Source organism: Scyliorhinus canicula, chromosome 10 (genome assembly GCF_902713615.1).
Source record: "Scyliorhinus canicula chromosome 10, sScyCan1.1, whole genome shotgun sequence".
Taxonomy (NCBI): domain Eukaryota; kingdom Metazoa; phylum Chordata; class Chondrichthyes; order Carcharhiniformes; family Scyliorhinidae; genus Scyliorhinus; species Scyliorhinus canicula.
In genome coordinates, this window is record NC_052155.1 from 146867438 (window position 1) to 146888482 (window position 21045).

The 21045-nt window shown below is 45.4% G+C and overlaps 1 protein-coding gene across 3 annotated transcripts in view; it reads right to left on the bottom strand.

Annotated features, from left to right (window-relative positions):
- The window catches only part of golga4 (golgin A4), a 220065-nt gene that overhangs the window by 134500 nt on the left and 64520 nt on the right, over positions 1–21045 (bottom strand). For all 3 annotated transcript variants that reach the window (XM_038809827.1, XM_038809826.1, XM_038809825.1), the window contains 4 exons: positions 15303–15401; positions 11725–11878; positions 5142–5326; positions 2200–2283 (listed from right to left, as the gene is read on the bottom strand). In XM_038809827.1, coding sequence (XP_038665755.1) covers positions 2200–2283; positions 5142–5326; positions 11725–11878; positions 15303–15401 — 522 coding nt within the window. The remainder of the gene's footprint in view (positions 1–2199; positions 2284–5141; positions 5327–11724; positions 11879–15302; positions 15402–21045) is intronic.

Below are 21045 nucleotides of genomic sequence, written 5' to 3' on the forward strand. Positions count from 1 at the left end.
GAATCAATAGAAATGATTGGGACATGGTCCAATTAATTGGGACCAAGTCCAGGATCCGCCCAGAAGGGCGCAAAACCCTTTGGGGTATAAAACCGAGTCCCCAAGGTTAGAGCGCTCTCTTCTTCTTCACCTTCACCTTAGGCTCTCAGCAACGAGAGGCCCGCCAAGCACCAGCAAAGTAAGTCTAAGGTCAACGCACGCTACGAGATAGGCGCTCCTAGCTACTATTCTATACCAGTTCGAAGCCAGCAGTATCAGAACCGGACAATGGCCATTGTGCCTCTGACTGAGTGGGCGCCTGAAGATAAGTTAGGCTTTTAGTAGTAGTTGTAGTTTAGTGAGTAGAGTTTGTGCATGAGTAATAATTGACTTTGTGTGTAAATAAATGTGCATTGATTTCAAACTTACTAACTGGTGTATCGAGTCATTGATCAGTATTCGGTTTTGAACCTTGTGGTGGTATCAGAAAGATACCTGGCGACTCTTGAGCCAAGGTAATTAAAACAGAGCAAATTAAGGAAAGCATAACGAGCAACATTACCATGTTGCCCCAAATTAATACTGAACTATATGAAAATAAAATATTAAAATAAATAAAGCAAGGTGGATAGATCACTTGCAAATTACTAGATTACACTATGTAAAGCATCGAGAGGCAGCACACAAAAGAGAGCAGTGTTTTTTCTCCTCAGCCACATAACACATCCATCTTGTAAGTGGTGTGTCAGTCAACTGAGGGACCATGCTCATATAACAATTCACTAGTTCTTTACACTGCACACAAGCAGTTCTTGGGTGATTAGCTCTCTCTTTCCCCTTTCTTAAGTTCAGTTGAAGAACTTGGGCTGCATTCAGCAATTTCCTACTGCTCCATCACTCTGGTGCCAGGTGCCCTCTTCATCAAGGCTGTGTAACATACCAGATTCAAAACTGGTAGGGCATCGCGGGTTCAGAGGGAATTTCATTTTGCCCCTATCCCTGAAGTGCAAGACATTGTTGACTGCACCCAGGTAGCTATCAAGGCACCCAGTGACTGACAATAAAGGTTTATTAACAGAAAGGTTTGCGTGTCTCATTCCTCGGGTGAAGGGCTTATCTCATGAGGAACGGTTGAAGTGGTTTGGTCTGTATGCATTAGAATTCAAAAAAAATTAGGTGATCGTCTGAAACATATAGATCCTGAGGGGACTTGATTAGGTGGATATATCCTCTTGTGCGGGAGGCTGGAACGAGGGGACATGGTTGAAGAGTAAGTTGTCTTCTTTTTTAAGATGGAGATGAGGAGAAAGGATTTTTCTTAGAGGGTCATTAGTCTGTGGAATTCTCTTCCCAGAGAGCAGTGGAGGTTGGATCATTGAATTTATTCAAGGCTGAGTGAGACAGATTTTTGCTAGACAAAGGAGTTGAGGCTTATGAAGGGTACACAGAAAAGTGACATTGACAACATAACCAGATCAACCATGACCTTACTGAATGGGAGGAGGATTGATGAACCAAATGGCTGTCTTCGACTCCTATGATCGTATGTAATTAGGACCTATGTGTTGAGACACTCTTGTTCAAATAGTGAGCACAGGATTTAAGACTATGTACTAAATTAAAACAGTAGCTGTATTTCAATTATTTAACTAAACAATTAATTTTCACTTCAAGGAGGCATTAAATTAATTTTTTTAGATGTTAGCTTTTAGACTTTGGCACCAAAATTTACATCTAGCTTATTTTGAATCTCATCTAAAACACCAGGTCATAGAGGAGTGGACGACGTCTCCACCCAGTCTAGAGGGAGGGTCTTAAGGTATGAAAAGCAAACTGACTTCTGTTTTTCCACATATACTGCTTAAGTTGGCAAGCATCATCAGCCTTTTGCTTTGGTTTTCTAATTTCCAGCCCATGCAGTATCATAGTTAATAAACTTCATTTTGGAATTCACTAATAAAAGTTATGTGTATGTAACAAAGCCCACACTCCATAACCACCAATAAAACTATGCTAGCAACAGTGAAATAATTTGTATGGTCGGTGATCAATGCATTACACAGAAATGCATCAACTATTTTAGTGCAGTACTTTACTGCACAGCTGAATTAGAGCCTGGGTCAGCTCTGCAGCAACTCATGCCATGCAAAATGTAACTACTCCAGCTTCCTTACAGCTGTCAGAGACATTATACTACTCACCTGACGAAGTACTGCTCACCTTATCTTGCTCCAACTGTTCAATTAAATTCTTTGCATCGCGAAGATGAGTAATTAGTTTAGTCTTTTCAGCAGTGTGCAGATCCTGAAGAAAATAACCAACGTGAAAAGACATATTCTGTTAGCTATCCCGATTATATTGAACAGAACTTGAATCATAGCAACAGGCATTTCAACTAATTGGTCTATATCGGTGTTTATGCTCCACATGATCTTCCTCCCAACCTGCATCATCTAACGTAATCAGCACATATATTTCTTCTTTTCTCTCTCATGCACTGATGGAGCTTCCCCCGTGCTTGACAAATCAAAATAATCTTTTGATGATGCACCAGGCAAGGATGACAATGGAATGCATTGAATGTTGTCAAAATGGATTTTAAGAAAGCATTCAACAAAGTACCACATAAAAGGCTGGTTGAAAAAGTTGTGGCTCATGCTATGGGAGAGTTAGTGTCAACTTGGATTTTTAAAAATTGGCTTAGGGACAAAAAACAGCAAGCCATGATAAATGGAAGGATGGTAGGTGGTGATGTTCCTTAAGGGACAGTGCAAGGATCACTGATATGTGTAACTGGACATCGGGACAGAGTATAATTTGAAAATTTGGTGGTGATAGCATACTTGGGGAAGTAGCAAACAGTGAAGATGATAAAAACAGACTACAAAAAAACATAGATAGGTTAGAAAAATAGATATATAAATGGCAGATGAATACATAAAAATGTGAGGTGGTGCATTTTGACAGAAGGGACAGGCACTATAGACTTAATGGCACAGTTCAAAATAGCGTTCAGGGACAGAAGCACCTGCAAATACATTGGCATTAATCTTTGAATGTGACAGAAATATTGAGGGAGTGGTTCGCAAAACATATGGGATCTTGGGTTTCATAAATAAAGATATTTTGTACAAGCGCAAGGAAATGATGTTGAGCCTTCATAAAGTTTCAGTGAGGCCACAACTAGAGTACTGCATCTCGATCTGGTCACCACATTTTAGAAAAGATGTGAAGATTCTTGAAAGAGATTCATCAGAAGGTTCAAGGGATGGGAATTTTAACTATAAGGTTAAATTTGAGAGGTTGGGGCTGTTATTCTTAAAACAAAGGAGATTTGGGGAGATTTGACACATGTATCCAAGATTATGACAGGCTTCGATAACGTGGAGAAGGAAAAACTGTTTCCATTCATGATGGTACAAGGACTAGCGGATACAGGTTTAATGTTTTGCGCAAGAGATGTACGGATAATGTGAGGAATACGTTTTTACACCTGGAACTCTGTGGTGGAAGCAGAGATAATCAATTGTTTCAAAAGGAAAATGGAAGGCCAGTATCAGATACAGTTGTATCACTGCACTTTGAGAAGAATCCTTGAGAGGACTCAAGAGGAGATTGCCAGAATGAGGCAAATTATGAGAGCTACAAGGCTAGGTTTAGAAAAGCTGGAGTTATTCCCCTTGAAGCAAAGGAGATTTGAGAGGGATGTGATAGTGGTGCACAAAATGATGCACCTTTAAATGACACATTAAAGAAAATCTGCTCCCATTAGTTAATGGTACAAGGACTAGGGACACAAATGGTAAAGAGAAGCAGGAGGAGCGCGAGGAACAATTTTTTTGCGTAGTGAGAGTTACTGATCATGGACTCAGCTGCTTATGAGGATGGTGGAAATGGAAACCAAGTACAATTTCAAAAGGAAATTGGTTGGGCATCTGAGGGAAATAAATCTACCGGGCTACAGAGATAGATCAGGGTATTGGGACTAACTGGATTGCTCTACAGATAGGCAGCATGAACTTAATAGGCCAAAGGGCCTCATTCTCTGCCATTATGACCTGATGACAAACAATACTCTCTGCGGAATAATATCTTATTTTAAAAATAAATAATCAGCCTTGGATGACAAAAAGCTTGCAGGTCTGCTAACAGTGCTGAGCAACATTCCACCTAAGGTTTGTCAGTCCATTTTGAAGGGAGGAAGCAAAAAATTTTAAATGTCACATGCTTAGAAACCAGTTTGTGTCGGTCAACATTTTATTATAATTTGATGTGATCTGGGGCGGGATTCTCCCCTAACCGGCGTGACGGGTGGTCCCGGCGTAGGGGAGTGGCGCCAACCACTCCAGGGTCGGGCCTCCCCAAAGGTGGGGAATTCTCCGCACCTTTGGGAGCTAGCCCCGCGCCGGAGCGGTTGGCACCAGAAGACTGGCGCAAAAAACCGGCGCCCCCGGCAGCGGGGCTGGCCGAAAGGCTTTCGCTGGTCGGCGCATGCGCCGGCGGTGACGTCGGCGGCCAGCTGCCACTGACTTCACCATCAGCGCATGCGTGATGCGAGTTTCTCTTCCGCTTCCGCCATGGCGGAGGCCATGGAAGAGAAAGAGTGCACCCAGGGCACTGGCCCGGAGTCTGAGCGGGGGGCCCCGATCGCGGGCCTGGCCACCGTGGGGGCACACCCCGGGGTCCGATCGCACCCCCCCCCCCCCCCCCCCCCCCCCCACCCCCCCCCCCGGGGGCCCGCTCCCGCCGCCACCAGAGGTGGTTCAAACCTCGGTGGCGGGAGAGGCCTCCCAGCGGCGGGACTTCGGCCCATCGCGGGCCGGAGAATCGCCGCAGGGGCCTCGCCGATTGGAGTGGCGTGATTCCCGCCGCCGCCACTCCCCGGGTGGCGGAGAATCTCTGTCACGGCGGGGGCGGGATTTTTGGCGGCCCCAGGCGATTCTCCGACCCTGCTGGGGGTCGGAGAATTTCACCCCTGATTTCCCAACAATTTGGGTTCTACAAGGGCCACGAGTTTAACAGGGTTTCTCAGAAAACAAAGCAAATTTGGTTCTGAGTTAAATATTTAGTGTTCAACTGCATCTGGACTTCAGTCCCTGTCATTCTGGCAGTACAAAGGGAACCCAGAGCAAAGGAAATCTCCACCCATTTTTTAAATTCACCTTGATTTTTTCCAGCTCCTGATAGCGCTCATCGAGTTGCTCTTGCAGGGCTTCCTTTTCACTGGTCATCTGAATGCAACGTTCTTTGTGGGTGTGAATCATCTCCTTGCAGCGCTGTAGGAGATTTTCTTGCCTCTTCACGCGTTTTTGAAGAACTGTTAGGGAATTAGCATCTCCACCTCCCTCTGTGTGAGACAATGGTAACATATTTGTGAGCAAAAGAAAAAAAAGTCTGCAAGTTATACCATAAACAATGTAAACACAGACTAAAACAATAGAATTATTTAGTGATATTATTAAATAAATTCCCAACGAAAAATAAACTCAAATGTCAAATTATCATTCACCGTACTTGACTAAATCTCATTTTTCAAAATGTAGTACTGAACAATTATGCAATGCCTGGCAGGGCTAAAGATTTGATCCCCATATCAACTGACCATTATCAAGAAAAGTCCTTGAACTATTAATTGCAAAACTTCAAAGCTTTCCTTGCACAAACTCTAGAAGCAGTCATGTTGAATAAAAATAATTATTCTAGCCTATTTGTGAAACAAGAATCCTTGTGAGACGATTTCTCATGTACTGACACTTTTTTAAGGGCTTAACTGTTTATTTCTAATTAATGCAATTGAGGAGATTTTTTATAATTCAATATGATTTGTTAATGCACAGTAAAAAAAATGGGTTAACCATGAACAAGGAATTAAATTACCAACAGGAACTTCAGGCTCCAAGGTAAGCCTATCCTATCGTATTTTTCATCAACGTGTAAATAATTAGAATGACAACCCGAGCCCTTCAAACTGGACAGAGCAAAGTGATGATTGCTGGAATTCACTTGTTAGTGTTGAAAATAAATCCCAAGTACTTTGGTAAACAATCAAAAACACATATTGTGGTTTAACATATATTAAGCCAGAATTTCTTGTAACCGACAAACAAATGGCACCCAATATTTGTTAGACCAGTCCTCGCCTGCTAAACTTACAGGAGCTTTTACAAACTACAAGCTGACACAGGTGGAAGATTAAAATGGCATGGCACCCTCTACAGAGAATTTTGGATCTGTGGACACAATAAGCAACAGTGCATCTTGTTGACCAGACTGAAGAAATGCTTCTGAACAGTGGAGAATATGAACCAGTTAAAATAGAGAATTCAGACTCAGGGAGTCCGGTAGTAACAGCTTTGTTGAGAACTTGGGAGGCAATTTCAACAGCACTTCGGGTTGGGGGCAGGGTCAAGGGAAATGCCGATTCGGGGTACCATAGATTTGAGCCAGGGAATGGGATGGAAATTTTCGGAGATGGGAGAAGAAAGGAATTAGAACACTAAAAGATTTGTTTCTTGAGGGTGGTTTTGCGGATTGAAGGAGCTGGGAACTAAGTATGGGCTGGAGCAGGGGGAAATATTTAGATACATTGCAAGAAAGGAAATACAGAGCTTCCCAGTAGAGCCGGCTTCCACATTGCTGGAGGAAATGCTGAGGACAGGGGGACCGGAGAAGGGGGTAGTATCGGCGGTTAAAGGGGCTACTTTGGAGGAGAAGGCACCGCAAGATCAGGGCAAAGTGGGAGGAAGAGTTGGAGGAGGGTATGGAGGAGGGGTTCTGGTGTGAGGTGCTCTGGAGGGTGAACGCCTCCACCTCGTGTGCGAGATTGGGGCTGATACAGCTGAAGGTGGTGCATAGAGCGCACCTTACAAGGGCGAGGATGAGCCGGCTCTTTGAGGGGGTAGAGGATGTGTGCCAACCTTGCGGGGGAGGGCCCACAAACCACGTTCATATGTTTTGGACCTGTCCAAAACTGGAGGATTACTGGAAGGAGGTGTTTAAGGTAATCTCTAAAGTGGTGCACGTGAAACTGGACCCGGGCCCTCGGGAGGTCATATTCGGGGTGTCGGACCAGCCGGGGTTGGAAACAGGCACGGAGGCAGATGTTGCAGCCTTCGCCTCGGATCCTGTTAGGGTAGATATCAACTCTCCACCCTGTGCCCTGGCGTGGTGGGGGGACCTTCTGGAATTCTTAATGCTTGAAAAGGTCAAATTTGAAGGATGGAGGGGTTCTACAATTCATGGGCGTTATTCATTATGCACTTTCGAGAATTGAATTACATCGAACATTAGGGGGGTTGGGGGCTGGGAGGGTTGCGGGTCGAAGGGCTGTAAGTGTTAATGGTGACTATGGGTGATTCCTCTTTGTCATTTGTCAATTGGCACGGTAGCATGGTGGTTAGCATAAATGCTAACCACCATGCTCCAGGGTCCCAGGTTCGATTCCCGGCTGGGTCACTGTCTGTGTGGAGTCTGCACGTCCTCCCCGTGTGTGCGTGGGTTTCCTCCGGGTGCTTCGGTTTCCTCCCACAGTCCAAAGATGTGCGGGTTAGGTGGATTGGCCATGCTAAATTGCCCGTAGTGTCCTAATAAAAGTAAGGTTAAGGGGGGGTTGTTGGGTTACGGGTACAGGGTGGATACGTGGGTTTGAGTAGGGTGATCATTGCTCGGCACAACATCGAGGGCCGAAGGGCCTGTTCTGTGCTGTACTGTTCTAAGTTCTATTTGTTTATATTAACATGCGGGCTAATATTTGGGGGTTTGGTGGGAGGATGGGATTGTTGTTATTGATATGGGGATTGACATTACATTCGTTACTGATTATTGTTTATTGTTGGGTGTAAATTTGGGAGAAAATGTGGAAAAGGAGGAGAATAAAAAATATTTTTTTAAAATAGAGAATTCAATGTCAAATCAGATACAAGGGGTGGGATTCTCCGATAATGGGGGTAAGTATTGACGCCGTCGTAAATACCGGGCGTCAACAGGCCCCATAGTCCACCGATTCTGCGGCCCACAAGGGGCCTGCACAGGCGCCACGAGAAGCGCCCGGGGGAGCAACCTGCAAACGGCATCCGTTAGGAGGGTCGCGTTATTGACACAACGCCTTAAAAAAACGCATCCACTTACACAGTCGTCGGAGGGAAGATGGCTGCCCGCCGTGCAGCATCAAGGTTCCAGGATGGCGATTTGGACACGCTCCTGGGCGCCGGGAGCAGAGGAGGGGAGTTTTCTATCCCGGACCCAGCCGCAGAACTCCAGACTCCACAGTCGGCGTCTTTGGAGGGAGGTGGATGAGGCCGTCAGCGCCATCGGGTCGGGTACCAGGACAGGCAAGCAGTGCCGGAAAAAGCTGCATGACCTCCTCGGGGCAGCCAGGGTGAGTACCCAGCACTGAGCCCCTGGCACCAACCCGCCTACCCCCCACACGTGACATTGTCCCCCCCATCCCGTGCCCCCTCCCCCCCAGGGGGACAATCCAACCCCCGCCCTGACCCACATGGCTGCACCCACCCATGTCAATCGCATTGGCCAGGTGCGCTGTGCACCGACACTATCATAGACCCGACCGCTGGGTTGCATGCGGGACTGCCTAACACTGTTGATGTTTGTGTGCCTCCCAAGAAAAGAACACCCATAACTGGAGGGAGCGGGAGAAAACCGGAGGGGGTGCACCTGAATAGCACCACCTCACCATGCATGATCAGAGGGCACTGGACCTCGCTGGCGGACCCCAGGACCGGGAGGGTGCTGATGCCGAGATAGGAGACACGCCACCAAGTGAGATCCCGCTGCCTGGCCGCGTCCCCTCACCCCACCCCCACACCCCCGTTCACCTGTCTAACCATACATGCTATTTGGTGTCTTACAGGATCAGCCGGCGATGGTCCCAGCCCATCCGGTGCCCCACAGCCAGCGCCAGGACCAAGGCCCCCAGGGCGCAAGCACTGACGTGGAGGGCAGCCGTCTCAGCAGCCCTGCGCCCGACATGAGCCAGGATACGGACACACAGGACGTGGGCACACAGGACGCGGGCACACCGGGGACGGGCACACCGGGGTCTCAACAGTCCACCTCCACTCCTGCTGTACCATCTGGGGAACCACCGAGGCGCAGTGATAGGGCCCGTATTGCCAGGAAGTTACACACCTAGTAAGTTGGCACGGGTGCAGGGCACAGCTCAGTTACAGGGGTTAGGGCATACGTATATAATGTTTGTAATTAAATACACTGTACCACCGATGAAAGCTGCTTCTGTGCTGTGTCTGATGCGTGCGTGGATGGGGTGGGAACTGAGTGCTACTGTGGGTGAGGGGTGATGGAACGTTGAGCCGGTGGGCGTGACGTGCACCGGACGTCCACGGCACGCCATCCCCAGCAAAACAACAGGACTGTGTCCAGCCCGCATACAGGGACCACCCAGGTGGAGAGTATTACTGTGACCATGAGTCAGACATTGTCTAATGATGTGGAGCTCAGAGCTCACCACAGAGCGGGCTGTTGTACTGTGGTGTCCGTGACCCTGCTCAGCAGAGCCCCCCTCACCTCTCAAGTTGGTGAAACATGCGCCAATTAAACTGTCCAGTGCTCGCTGGCCCTGCCAGCGGGGTAGTGCAGCCTCCCGTCCATGTCCAGCCCCCATGTCCCGTACATTGCCTGCCCCCCGCGTGCCCTTCCTCGTGATCTTCCCCCTACTCCTGCTGGGATATATTGTGGAGGACGCAGCAGACCATAACGATGCAACCGACCCTCCTTGAGTCGTACTGGAGGTCCCCTCCAGAGCAGTCCAGGCACCTGAAGCGCATCTTCAGCACCCCAAAACACCTCTCGACCACACCACTGGTTGCACAATGGGCCTCATTGTAGCGGTTCTCCGTGTCAGTCTGTGGCCTCAATATAGGTGTCATCAGCCACAACCGCAACGGGTAATCCTGTCGCCCAGGAACCTGCCCTGCAGCCAGTGGGAGGGTCCCTCGAACATGCCGGGTACGACTGATTATGCCAGGATAAACGAATAATGGACACCGCCCGGATATCGGGTGTAGACATACAGTATCTTCATCTGGTGGTCACAGACCACCTTAACTTTCATGGAGTAGGACCCCTTCCTGTTCATGAACATTGGCCTGTTATACGATGGTGGCCGCAGGGCGATGTGCACCCCAGCAATTACCCCCTGTACCATGGTTATCATGGTGACGGCAGCGACGCCTGCTGCCTGGGCATCCTGGTGGGCGTGGTCCACAGGGAACTGAATGTAGTGGTCTGCAAGGTCATACAGCGTGTTAGTTACTGCACAGATGCACTGGTGCACCGATGCCTGCGAGATGCCAGACATGTCCCCACTCGGCGACTGGAACGATCCCGTTGCATAGAAGTTGAAGTCAACCGTCACCTTGACGGCCACTGGGAGAGGGTGTTACCCCCTCAGTCCCAAGCGGTGTCAGGTGTGCCATCATGTGGATATGGGCGACTGTTTCCCGGCTCATCCGGAGTCTCCTCCTGCATGCAAGCCCCCCTCCACAACCAGGTGCCATGGGCTACATGGTCGCCCCGGTTGGCAGCTCGCGCCCCAGCCACACATGATCCCCACCCCACCCCTCGGTGCCCCGACTCCTGTCGCCCGTCCCTCCTGCCAGGGCCACTGTTTCATGGCACTGCCCTCACTGGGGCTGCCATGGGTGAGGCCCTGGATCCAACCGCCGGTGGGTGCTGCCGGCTGGGTGGGGTGCCCTGTGAAGGGTCCAGCACCCATCCATACGGCCGAACGGCCTGCGCTCAACCAGCGCAGGGGTGGGTGCCCATCAGCATGGCCACCGTAATGCGTAATGGCATCCGTGGCATTGGCACCGCCCTGTCATGGCAGGTGGTTCCCAGCCGCCGGGACTGTCTCCCCTCCCTTCCCCAACAGCCTCCCCAACCCTGGAAGGCCCCGACCCTGGAAGGCCCTGAAAGTAAAAGTGAAACAAATTATAATCTATTAAAATCTGCAACAGCTAAAAGCTTGTAAAAGTTACTTCTTTTTTTTTTAAAGAGTGCCAGAGAGGTCGTTGGCCAGTAATTGAGATTTGTCACAGTTAGAATAGCACGTGGACAATGGACAACCCCCAAGAGAGTTTAGCCTCCAACTACAGTACAGAAACTTCTTCCAGCTCATTGCATTTGAATGGGGAGCTTTTTAAAATAATCATTATTGTCACAAGTAGGTTTACATTAACACTACAATTAAGTTACTGTGAAAAGCACCTAGTCACCACATTCCAGAGCCTGTTCGGGTACACATAGGGAGAATTCAGAATGTCCAATCCACCTAACAGCACGTCTTGCGGGACTTGTGGGAGGAAACCGGAGCACCCGGAGGAACCCCACGCAGACACGGGGAGAACATGCAGACAGATACCCAAGCCGAAAATCAAACCTAGGACCCTGGCTCTGTGATACAACTGTGCTAACCACTGTGCTACCGTGCTGCCCACAGCTAGACAGCGAGAAGCTACTTTAAGCTACATTACAAAGAGCAAGTTCTGGATTTTTACATTTAACGACCATTTGCCTTCGTCTAAAGTTGCAGTCTGATTTATGCATAGATAACAATCAGAGTCCCAAGTCTCACTATTTTTACAGTAAATTCCAACTCCATATCTCTTACAGGAAACCCTCCCTCAGAGTGTTTCCACATTTGCAACCAGGAAAGCTTTGTTTCCAACATTTTGTTAATTTAGCTTCTGATTACATGAAAGACATCACCTCCTAATCCATCAGGACTGTCTGTGTTATTTTCCTCTTCGTTGGGACTCTCTTGAACTGCTTCTGTACTTTCCATCATGGATGCTGGAGTTGTGGATTCCTGCAAATCTGTATTTGTCCCTCCGAATCCCATCCTTTGCTTTAGTAATGATACCTGAAGACGCAAAATTCTCAATGTGAACAGAATGAAGAGCTCTTCTGACCAGTGTAGCAACACTAGAGGTAGACCATAGTCCTCCTTCAAACTATTCAACCATTCAATAGAAAAGCAAAATACTGAAATAAAAACAAACTGTTGAGAACACTCAGCAAGTCTGGAGACATCTGTGGAGTGAGACACAAAGTTAACGCTTCAAGTCCATTCACAGTAACCCAGTGTGGTCACACAAAAGTCCTGCACAAATACAGCAAGATTTTATTATTTTTACACGACAATTTCCCACAATAATGATCACTTATATTATTATTTGCCTTCCTTATTGTTGCTTTATCTGCATGTCACTTTGCAGTTCATGTTTAAGATACCCAAATCCCTCTGAACACCAAAATTTAACAGTTTATTGCCATTTAAAAATAAAATGATTTTCTTTTCTTCCTGTCACATTATACTCAATCTGCCCGCTACTTGTAAAGATGAAATGGAGGGTGCGTAAAAGTCTATTAGATACATTAATGGTTACTCTCTGCACTAAGCAGAACAATCATGTGTTCCACTCTGTCCAATCACCAGTAATGCACATCTTGAGGAGAACCTTAAAGGTATGAAAGTTTGAACCAACATGTCTCCAGTCTTGGTTTTAAATGTTGAGGCTACAGTGTTTACCATTACTCCAAAACCAAGTCATCTTCAGCTTGATAGCAACTGAATTTAAATACAATTTCCATTCTCATAATTCCACAAGTTCAATTTCATGGAAAACTCTGGGGCTCTGACTCCTGGGCAAGTGGCTGGATGAACATCAATATGACCCAGGTTTTTGCAGATCTTAAAAACTTACATTAAGATTAAGTTAAGCACACGACCTATTCGTCAGTGCGCTGCTAACTAAATCATAGCACAAAAATTAATCTCTGGAACTAAATCCAAGTACAAGTAAATTAGAACATTTGATTACATGGTTAATTGCACATTGGTAGCAAAATGCAACTATTTGGAAACATATTTACATTTGTTGTGGAATTGTGAGAACGGAAATTGTACTTAAATTCAGTTGCTATCAAGCTGAAGATGACTTGGTTTTGTAGTAATGGTAAATACTGCAGCCTCAACGTGTAACACCAAGACTGAAGACATGTTGGTTCAACCTTTCATACCATTAACGTTCTTCGGCCTGAAATAGTTGTGAAGGGTAGTGCGAAAAGCTGGTTATTGTTTTTTCACTGTGTTTTGTGGATACTAAATAAGGAGCCTCCAGTTTGCTGCAGTCAATAGCAACATCAGTGGCAGAGAGAAGAAAACTGCCACCTTAATTTCTGCCCGTAGAATCCACATTATACTATACAATGCTTCAAACATTCAATAATTACAAAAGGTACTTTACATAAAGTAAAAATGATCACATTATGAATTAAAACGTAGATGGAATTCAGTTAAGGAGAAAATGTGAGACTGAACTACCCTAATTATATATCATGCAGAAACCATGTAGAATACAAAAACCTGATCATCAAACATGGGCTTGTGTGCATATCAAATATTATAAACAAGTCAAATGTATTTTAGAAAATTGCTATTAAAGATCTTTTATGTTCCTTCATGTATATATGCACTCAAGCAAAACATAGATGAACACAAAATCCAGATACACAATGAAAATGTAAATTAGCAAGGTGACAAAAGTGACAAATTAAAAAAAAATGTTTTTAATTCGTTCATGGGGCATGAGCGTCGTACGTTGCACCAGCGTTTATTGCCCATCCCTAATTGTCCTCGAGGAGACAGTTAAAAGTTAGCCACTTTGCTGTGGGTCTGGAGTCACATGTAGGCCAGACCAGTAAGGATGGCAGATTTCCTTCCCTAATGGACATTAGTCAACCAGATGAGTTTTTACGACAATCAACAATGGTTTCATGGTCATCATTAGACTTTTCATTCCAGATTTTTATTGAATTCATATTTCACTATCTGCAGTGGTGGGATTTGAATCTAGGTCCCCAGAGCATTACTCTGGTTTACTAGTCCAATGACAATACCACTACATCACCACATCCCCCCAATTAATGGACACATCAGACTGCCTATTCTCCAGCATGTCTGTTTTTCAATAATAGCAAGATCAAATTTACTGAAAAGACTTCATTTTTGTAAAAATTATTGAAATAGCTCATCGCTAAGAACTAAAAAGTCAACACGGCTGCAGTTGACCTGTAGCCCAAGTGTCAACAATAAAACCAATTAAGGGAACACATGCCGTGGAAATTCTAATTTAAAAATATTTGCCAACCTCTTTCAAAGATATGAACATGGCAATTAACAGTTATCGAATTTGTAAATTTCTATCAGATCAGTCAGAAAAATTAAAGACTTTATTTCTGCGTGCAATTAATGTACATCAGCTGCACAATGGGCTGGATTCTGCACTCAACAGCAAGTCTGCTAGCAGCTTGTTACACTTGCCACAGACTTGCTTTGGATTTTTGCACTGGAATTTACCGTTAATTAGCAAACCAAACACTGCAGTGCCCTCGACAGAACATCTGAGACCTGCGTGAATGGATCTGCAACTGGGTTAGGGGCTGTTTAGCACAGGGCTAAATTGCTGGCTTTGAAAGCAGACCAAGGCAGGCCAGCAGCACGGTTCAATTCCCGTACCAGCCTCCCCGAACAGTAACTTCATTTGAAGCCTACTTGTGACAATAAGCGATTTTCATTTTCATTTCATCTCCTGAATCAATAAGATTTCAGAATTGTTATTCAGGAACGTGGAGCCTGAACCTCTAAGTACCAGTTAGAATACTGAATCCAACATCAGGTTTGGTATAAAACGCAACATGCACAAGGAAAGAGAGATTGGATGAAGAAAAATTTTATAAGTTAAACAACACAAAGAATGAGACAAAATGATACTCCATGCTTCTAAAGTTAATTTTCAGTGTGCTGTGGTCAGTGGGCGGTAATCAAGATTTAACAAGTCATTAAAAGGGCATTTGTAGAGGAATGGACAAGCCCTGAACATCCTGGGAAAAGTTCGCCCTTATCTGCTAAGTGCTGTAACTTCACACCATTCAATTCATTTGAAAGGTATATCAGTTGGCACACCACTATTATCGCCCAGCTTTTGGGGGAGCACCGCAGCTCGGACAGCAGTTTCCGGAGTTCTATATTTAATTACGCATGTGCAGTTGCTAGAAGTTGCCGTCCAAGTTCCATGTAAATAATGAAGAGCATTGTTAGCCTCACCATTTTCTGAACCACAAATCTGGCTCATTTGGTGCCTGTAGCTGCTGAGTTTAAAAACGTAGCGCTTAAACGAAGCAACTGAAACCAGAACACCAGGATCACTTCCTTGCACAATTGAAAGAACATGTTAACCAATTTAGCTGTAATCTGGCATTTAGTCACTGCTGTGTAGTTCTACCTGTGTCTGTAGAACACCAATAAATTGGTCTTTCTCCTCCAGGGCAGCTTCAAACTCATCCTGAATATGTTTCTTAGCTTGTTGATCCATTTGCAGTTCCTAAGAATTTAACAAAGAAAATTAATGGTGACACAGATTTAGCATTTTTCTCACATTTCAACACTGGGACAAATTGTATTATATTGCTTTTCTAACTCTTAGACTGGGTTAAAAGAACATGGAAAGCAGAGCACTAACAAATCCTGGAGGTGAAGCACAAACTCCTCTTGCAATGGATCAAAGAGTCAAAGGTTCAAACTCCTTCTCCTCACAGTTAAACTGAAGATGTTAGCATCAGTGCTGTGCAATGAAAGACAAAAGAGATTAAATTATTTCAGGACTTGGCTAAAGGCAGAGAACAGTCATGTTTGTTTCCAAGACTTGGAATAGGTGACTGGTCTATTGAGCTCAGTCACAGGTCAGGGAGTTAGCAACTGCTGTGCTTCACAAAACAAATGAGACAGGCAATGCATTAGTGTTCATCCACCCAGAATGTTCTTACCACCAATCCCACAATTTTAGGAATATAGAAAATAGGATGAGGAGCAGGCCATTACAGCATGCACCACCATTCATTATGATCATGGTTCATCGTCCAACTCAATAGCCTGATCACGCTTACCCCCATATTCTTTGATCCTCTTCGCCCCAAGAGCTATATCTAACTCCTTCTTGAAAACATACAATATTTTGGTTTCACCTGCTTCCTCTGGTAGCAAATTTCACAAACTTAGCACTCTCTGGGTGAAGAAATTTCTCCTCATCTCAGTCCTAAAAGGTTTACCCCATATCCTTAGATTATGACCCCTGGTTCTGAACACCCCCACCAATTGCGAACATCCTTCTTTCAATTATTTCTTGCTTAATCACTGAAGGCTATTCCAATATTTATTGTTCTTTATTAAAACAAAGTTTGGCATTGTGTCAGCACCAGCTCTCCAAACGAGCATGGCTTCATGCCATTCCTTTGCGCCTTTTCTCCATACTCATGCACATTGTTTCCATTCAAGTAATCATCGAATGTCCTCTTGAATGCTTCGATTGAACCTGCCTCCACCATATTTCCAGGCAGCGCATTCAGTCCCCGAACCACTCGCCGTGTGAAAAAGATGATCCCCTCCCAATTACTTCTATTTAAGTCTCAAGTCTTTCTGCACAACATTCACAGCAGGAATACATCATTTAGCCCTTCAAGTCTGTCCCACTGTTCAAATACTGTTCCCACTGTTCAAATCATGGGCGGCATGGTAGTACAGTGGTTAGCACAGTTATTTCACAGCTTCAGGGTGCCAGGTTCGATTCCCAGCTTAGGTCACTGTCTGTGCGGAGTCTGCACATTCAATTACATGAAGTGTAATTTTATTGGCTCCACATAGTACTATTAGCCTATTTCACATTTAGGCCATAAGATATAGGAGCAGAATTAGGGAGGGAGATAGAAAACCTAGTGGGGTGGTGTAACAAACACAATATCTCCAGTAATATCAGCAAAACTAAGGAGCTGGTCATCGACCTCAGGAAGCAAAGTATTATACACACTCCTGTCTCCATCAACGGGGCCGAGGTGGAGATGGTTGACAGCTTCAAATTCCTAGGTATGCACATCGCCAACAATCTGTCCTGGTCCACTATCGACACTACGACCAAGAAAGCACAACAGCGTCTACACTTTCTCAGGAAACTGAGGAAATTTGGCATGTCTATGTTGGGTTTTACCAACCTTTACAGATGCACCATAGAAAGCATCTTATCTGGCTGCATCACAGCCTGGTGTTATGGGCCAGGGTTTAGAGAACCCCAAAGTGTATCATAGAGTTCACCTGACCCACAACTTTTAATAGATTGTAGTATGGGGATCACACGGCCCACTCTACAGGTGTACAGCAAAAATGTAAAAGTATTTTTTAAAAGCAAAACAATGTTTATTCTATGAACTCAAGTTAACCTTTTTAAAACATACAGTGAACATCTTAGCAACCATCAATTCAAATACAACCCCCAAAAAATATAACACTAAGTAATGCTTAAGCTGTCCTTTTAACATCCGTAAGACTTGAAAAACCTTTTACCAGAAGCACATCAGGTTAAAGTCACTATTGAGAGCAGTTATAGTTTAAATCATCAAAGGATCGATTTACCGTCTTTGTATTACAGAGAGAGAGACTCATACACCTTCTGGCTGTGACTGCAGCTATCCAGCTCTGAAAACTGTGGCAGCACAAGTGGATAGCACTGTGGCTACACAGCGCCAGGGTCCCAGGTTCGATTCCCCACTGGGTCACTGTCTGTGCGGAGTCTGCATGCTCTCCCAGTGTCTGTGTGGGTTTCCTCTGGGTGCTCCGGTTTCCTCCCACTGTCCAAAGATGTGCAGGGTAGGTGGATTTGCCATGATAAAAAATTGCCGTACCATGTGCCACTCGTAGCAATCCTGAGATTCCTACGTCTGAGGTCCGACTTTTTTAACTTGGCTCCTAACTCCCTAAATTCTGCTTGTAGGACCTCATCCTGTTTTTTACCTATATCATTGGTGCCTATATACACCACGACAACTGGCTGTTCACCCTCCTCCTTGAGAATGTTCTGCAGTCGATCTGAGACATCCCTGACCCGTGTACCTGGGAGGCAACATACCATTCGGGAGTCTCATTTTCGATCACAGAACCTCCTGTCTACTCCTCTACAATTGAATCCCCTATGACTATAGCCCTTCCACTCTTTTTCCTGCCCTTCTGTACAGCAGAGCCAGCCAAGGTGCCATGAACCTGGCTACTGCTGCCTTCCCCTGGTGAGCCATCTCCCCCAACAGTATCCAAAACGGCATACCTGCTTTGGACGGAGATGACCGCAGGGGACACCTGCACTGCCTTCCTGCTTTTTCTCTGCCTTTTGGTCACCCATTCCCTTTCTCCCTCAGCAATCCTAATCTGTGGTGTGACCAATTCGCTAAACGTGCTATCCACGACCTCCTCAGCATCGCGGATGCTCCAAAGTGAGTCCATCCGCAGCTCCAGAGCCGTCATTCGGTCTAACAAGAGCTGCAGCTGGACACACTTCCCGCACGTGAAGGAGCCAGGAACGTCAGCCAAGTCCCTGAGCTCCCACATTGAGCAAGAGGAGCATAACACGGGTCTGAGATCTCCTGCCATATTTAATCTTAATTTAGTCCAACTATAATATCAAATAATAGATAAATGAAAAAGGAAAAAAAAAAGAAAAATTGTTACCAATCACACGATAAAAAAAAATAGAAATAGAAAAACCTTACCTTATCAACACACCTCAGGGAAAAGAAAAACTACTTACCAGTCACCAGCCAATCACTTGCCTGCCGGCTGTGACGTCACGGTTCAATTCCTTTCTACTTCTACCTGCCCTTGAGTCTCCCTCTAGATCTTTACTCGGCTGGGATCCTTACAGTGATTGTTTTTTTTATTAGAGGAGGGGGTAGGGAGGAAAACACTGAAGAAGTGTTTGGGGTTTAACTGTCACTTGACAACAACTCCTCCACAAATCAGCTTCTGGATACAGTGACCGCAATGCACTGATGCCAACAACCAATCAGCAGCTCCACTCTGCTGCCCTCTGCTGGATGCTTGCCTTCACTTGAACACAGAGGGTGTCTTGCTCAGGTACACCTTCTGGATACAGCGACCGCAAAGCACTGATGCAAATTTTCCCCGCAACAGCCAATCAGCGGCTCCGCTCTGCCACTCTGCTGCCCTTTGAGCCTGCTCCACCATTCATTATGATCGTGGCTGATCAAGTTCAATACCCTTGATCCCTTTAGCTCCAATTTAATTGAATGTCTTGTGCAACTTCACTGAATGCCTTCTGGAAGCCAATATAAATAACACAAACGACACTCCCTTTGCTACCACATTCAATACCACCTCAAAAAATTCAATTTGATTCTTCAGGCATGACCAACTTGATTGAATTTTTCAAAGAGGTCACTAGGTGTGTAGATGAAGGAAATGCATTTGACGTTGTCTACTTGGACTTTTGAGAAGGTCCCACATGGGAGACCGATAGCGAAGATAAAAGCCCATGGGATCCAACAAAATTTGGGAAATTGAATCCAGAATTATCGGAGTGGCAGGAAGCATAGGGTGATGGTCGAGGGGTGTTTTTCTGGCTGGAAGCCTGTGTGCAGTGGGGTCCCGCAGGGATCAATGTTGGGGCCCTTGCTGTTTGTTGTTTATATAAATGATTTAGACATGAATGTAGGAGGGTTGATCAGCAAGTTTGTAGATGATATGAAAATTGGTGGGTGGTAGTTAGTGAGGGGGATAGCCCTAGATGGGCTGGTCAGATGGACTGATCAGTGACAAATGAAATTCAATCCGGATCAGTGTGAGGTAATGCAGTTAGGCAAGATAAACAAGGCAAAGGAATACATAGGAATACATACAAAGGATAAACGGCAGGACCCTGGGAAGCACCAAGGATCAGAGGGACCTTGGTATGTATGTACACCGGTCGCTTAAGGTAGCAGAGCAGATGGATACAGTGGTTAAGAAGGCATATAGTATACGTGTCTTTAATAGCCAAGGCATATAATTTAAGAGCAGAGAGGTTATGCTGGAACTGTAGAAAATGTTGGTTAGGCCACAGCTGGTGTATTGTGTGCAGTTTTGGAATCCACATTATCGGAGGAACGTGACAGCACTTGGAAGAGGCTGTTTTCCAGGATGTTGCCTAGGGTAGAGTTTTAGCTCTGAAGAGAGATTAGATAGACAGGTTGTTTTCCTTGGAAAAGAGGAGACTGAGTGGGCATATGATTGAAATGTATAAAATTATGAGGGGTATAGACAAAGTAGGCATGAAGAAACTTTTCCCCATGGTGGATAGATCAATGACATGGGGACATAGATTTAAGTTGAGAAGCAGGAGGTTTAGAGGGGATGAGGGGGAAAACGTCTTCACCAAGAGAGTGGTGGGCATCTGAAACTCACTGCCTAAAAGGTGGTGGAGGCAGAGACCTTCATAACATTTATGAAGTATTTAGATGTGCACTTGCAATGCCAAGACACACAAGGCTCTGGGCCAAGTGTTGGAACATGGGATTAAATATTTAGTTGGTTATTTTTGACCAGCACAAACGTGATTGGCCAAAGGGTCTTTTCTGTGCTGCATACCTCTATGACTCATCAATGCAATTTTATACCAGAACTCTCTGGTCAGCTCATACTTCCAGTCAGGATGGTGAGCGGCTTGGATGGGTACTTCCAGGTGGTGGTGTTCGCATGTGCCTGTTGCTCTGTCCTTCTGGGTGATAATGGTTAGAGGCCCAAAAGCTCATCCACTCAATCCTGGATAACAATCCTCTTACTGTAGAATAAGTCACTCTGAACCATTTCTTAGGTCTAAATATATCATGTGAACATAATTCAAGGCTTGTTTTACAGATTTATGGATGTCGACGGTTTTGAGTGGCAGGCAGGGAAGTGGAGTTCCGACCACATTCAGTTCAGCCAGTGCATCTGAGGAGTGCATTATAAATTTGATCATGATCTTATAAGACTTACACTTGACTCTTTAGGTCATGGAGTTCAGCATCCTACTTGTTTTGTTGACTGGTAACTTCAGAAATTGACAAGCCAATTTAACAAGATCCGAAACACTTTTCAAATTTCTTAGAAAGCAAAACTGGAGCAATTTATCAATTTTTTCTTTCTCGTATCCAGTAATTTATGGTGCGCAA